We start from the raw sequence: 2,655 nt of genomic DNA on the forward strand, positions 1-2,655 counted from the left end.
CAAAACTGTGCTGGCTAGGCATTGGCTGGCTTCAAACAGCCCAAACTTGCGGAGCGCAGATTGGCACCTCGCTAAACCTGTCAGCGACTCCCTCTCTGTTCTGGGTTATAACATCGCCTGTGATTGAAGGAGAGAGACTGGGAGGGCTCATTTTGCTCGGAAGAGACTATTCTATATGAAACAAATGCCATTTCAAAGCTGGAATCGATATTTCTTTGAAAATGGACGCTATCTACAACTGTAACTCGAATCGCTCATGTAAACTAAGGAGGATCTTTCGTTTTTTCTCCTATTTTTTCGTTGTTTTGGATTAAAAAGTGGGATGCATTTTGAAGAGTGGACTCTTATCTTGAAATGTTGTGCTGGTGTTTCTTGGATTAGTCCGAGCTGACCAGAGCTATAGGCGCTGAAACGTAAGTACTGCGTTCACTTTGTACATGTTAAAATGGCCGGTCCTTCAGCATTTATGTTAACCCTTTCCTCTCTGGTGTATTGATTTAAAAAACAAGCTCAGAACATGGATCTTGAGTGTTTTAGCTTCCAAATGATATATAGTTTATGATAGTTGATTGAATATTGTTTTAAAACAAAGGTAATAAATAGCACAGACACGCCTAAACACGCCCTTCCGGCCCGTGGGTGCGGGTTAACAGGTTAAATGGTTTCTATTTCTGTAACATTGCAGCTGACAGCTTAAGTACTGACTGATTCACATTATATAAAATGATTTAATTTGAGTTTGAATATCACTTTGTGCAGCAACCTTAATGAAAGAGACAATGGATAATTGTTCAATTCAAGTTTATTTGTATAGTGCTTTTCACGATACAAATTGTTGCAAAGCAACTTTAATTAAGTTTCTACAATATTTAGTAGTAGCTTAAGTGGTGACTGTCAGTTAATGTACATATGGCAGAAATGTACGGAAAGATCAATTAAATACGTTATCAAACAGACGATGAACACTATTAACAGCAATTATTATATGATGCAATCAAACTTATAGCAAAGTCCCCAGATACTGAAAATAACTTAAAAAATTAAATTAAATTCAAACCATGAACTCTATGTAAACTCTCTGATTGTATGACTATGTATTTTGAATAATGTTAAAATATTATATATTTGATTATATCTTTATACATTTTGTTGTAAAAGTGAGCAAAATCTCAAGGAAAGTCAGTTCACTCCCCGGCAATATTTGCAAAGTCTCCAGGCAGCTATTTTCTGACATGCTAAACCAACTCCTGTATTTTTTTTAAAGGAAAGGCAGGACTTGCATTACTAGAGCCGCCCTGGATACACTATATTGTGCAGTACACCATTCACAGCAATACATGTGCAACACCTCGGCATATATACAACAGTGTGTTTGCAGAGAGGGCCAACCCACGCATTCTTGGCTGTGATCTTTGATTGATATGTTGCATCTGGTGTGGACAGATACAGTGCTTGAATCTTATCAAATCACAACTGGTTTGAACATTGTGCCATTCTTCAGAGTGTGTGATTGGACTAAAATCGGATGAGTGCTCAACATTTTTGGTCCAGTTTACTGCAAATATTAAATGTGTAAATTTGTTAAGTGTTCATTTTGTAAACTTTTAGCATTACTCTAGATTATAGATGGCTGAAGCACTTAAAGACAAACTCACGAGGTATTTGAAAATGTGACAGTATCTCTGAATTTGATTGCTGCTTCTGGTGTGTGTGTTTGTGTGTGTGTCTGTTCACAGCTGGGAATCCATGGTTATGCCTTCGCCATTACCAATAATGGATACATACTCACCCATCCAGATTTGCAGCCTCTGGTAATGTATCGCTTGTGATGATAATAGCGAAGAAGCAGTCTTCCAGCACATGCTGAGGCTGATGGGAGAATGCATCTCATTAGAGTCATTGTGCTGTGAGCCGACAGCTGCTAACGGCCTCTGATCAACTGTTATGAGTGTTTGACAGATGATGAGATGGGAACACACTCTACTTACATCAACAGACATAAGAATCAAAACCTCCTTCATGATCTCGCTGCTGTGTGAATTGTGTCGATTAACAAAGCTGCCTGTGAAACAGTCAAACAGGGAAAGTGCTCAGGATAAACAGGATCTGTGCAAGAGGGCAATGAAAATGGTCAACACGATCACAAGTTTTTATATATTTATATGTCCTCTGCATGAATCTCACCAAGCCACTGATAAAAATTTAGGAGATATTTCAACCCAAATAAGTCAAACTGAAGGATAATTTTTAGAGCCATTACAATTCATAACAATTAAGCATGTTCTCATCATTACCATAAGGCAAATAAGTTTCTTTCTTGCTATGGTAATGTGACTAGTTACAGCATTTAATTTGTAATTTGTTTCATGTATTGTGGTAGTACTTGTTATACTGCCTTTTGGTAGCATTTCTAATACTTAATTTAAAATGATTAGTTATTTATTTATTTAATTATTGTTATTTATGTTTTTTGAGTGAAAACTGACATGAGAGATTTACTGGTGTCCAGGGTACAGCTGATGTCTCTGTATCTACACACACCCCCATATTCAAACTACACAATGCAACAGAAAAGCCCGCTCTTCTGTTATCTCCCATTTTAAAAGATAAGCATCTGGGGCCTGATGTATAAACGTTGCGTACGCACAAAATGGG

General features: G+C 37.3%; 2 protein-coding genes across 2 annotated transcripts in view; one reads left to right on the top strand and one right to left on the bottom strand.

Moving 5' to 3' along the window:
- Nucleotides 1-151, bottom strand: part of LOC107553872 (plexin-C1-like) — an 8,779-nt gene extending 8,628 nt beyond the window's left edge. Inside the window, exon 1 of the mRNA XM_016236198.1 lies at nt 68-151. Within this exon, the coding sequence (XP_016091684.1) occupies nt 68-151 (84 nt within the window). The remainder of the gene's footprint in view (nt 1-67) is intronic.
- A 1,475-nt stretch (nt 152-1,626) lies between these two features.
- LOC107553873 (voltage-dependent calcium channel subunit alpha-2/delta-3-like) overlaps nt 1,627-2,655 on the top strand; it is a 91,287-nt gene continuing 90,258 nt past the window's right edge. Inside the window, exons 1-2 of the mRNA XM_016236199.1 lie at nt 1,627-1,635; nt 1,737-1,811. Coding sequence (XP_016091685.1) covers nt 1,627-1,635; nt 1,737-1,811 — 84 coding nt within the window. The remainder of the gene's footprint in view (nt 1,636-1,736; nt 1,812-2,655) is intronic.

The sequence above is a fragment of the Sinocyclocheilus grahami genome, unplaced genomic scaffold (genome assembly GCF_001515645.1).
Source record: "Sinocyclocheilus grahami isolate Dianchi unplaced genomic scaffold, SAMN03320097.WGS_v1.1 scaffold484.1, whole genome shotgun sequence".
Lineage (NCBI taxonomy): Eukaryota > Metazoa > Chordata > Actinopteri > Cypriniformes > Cyprinidae > Sinocyclocheilus > Sinocyclocheilus grahami.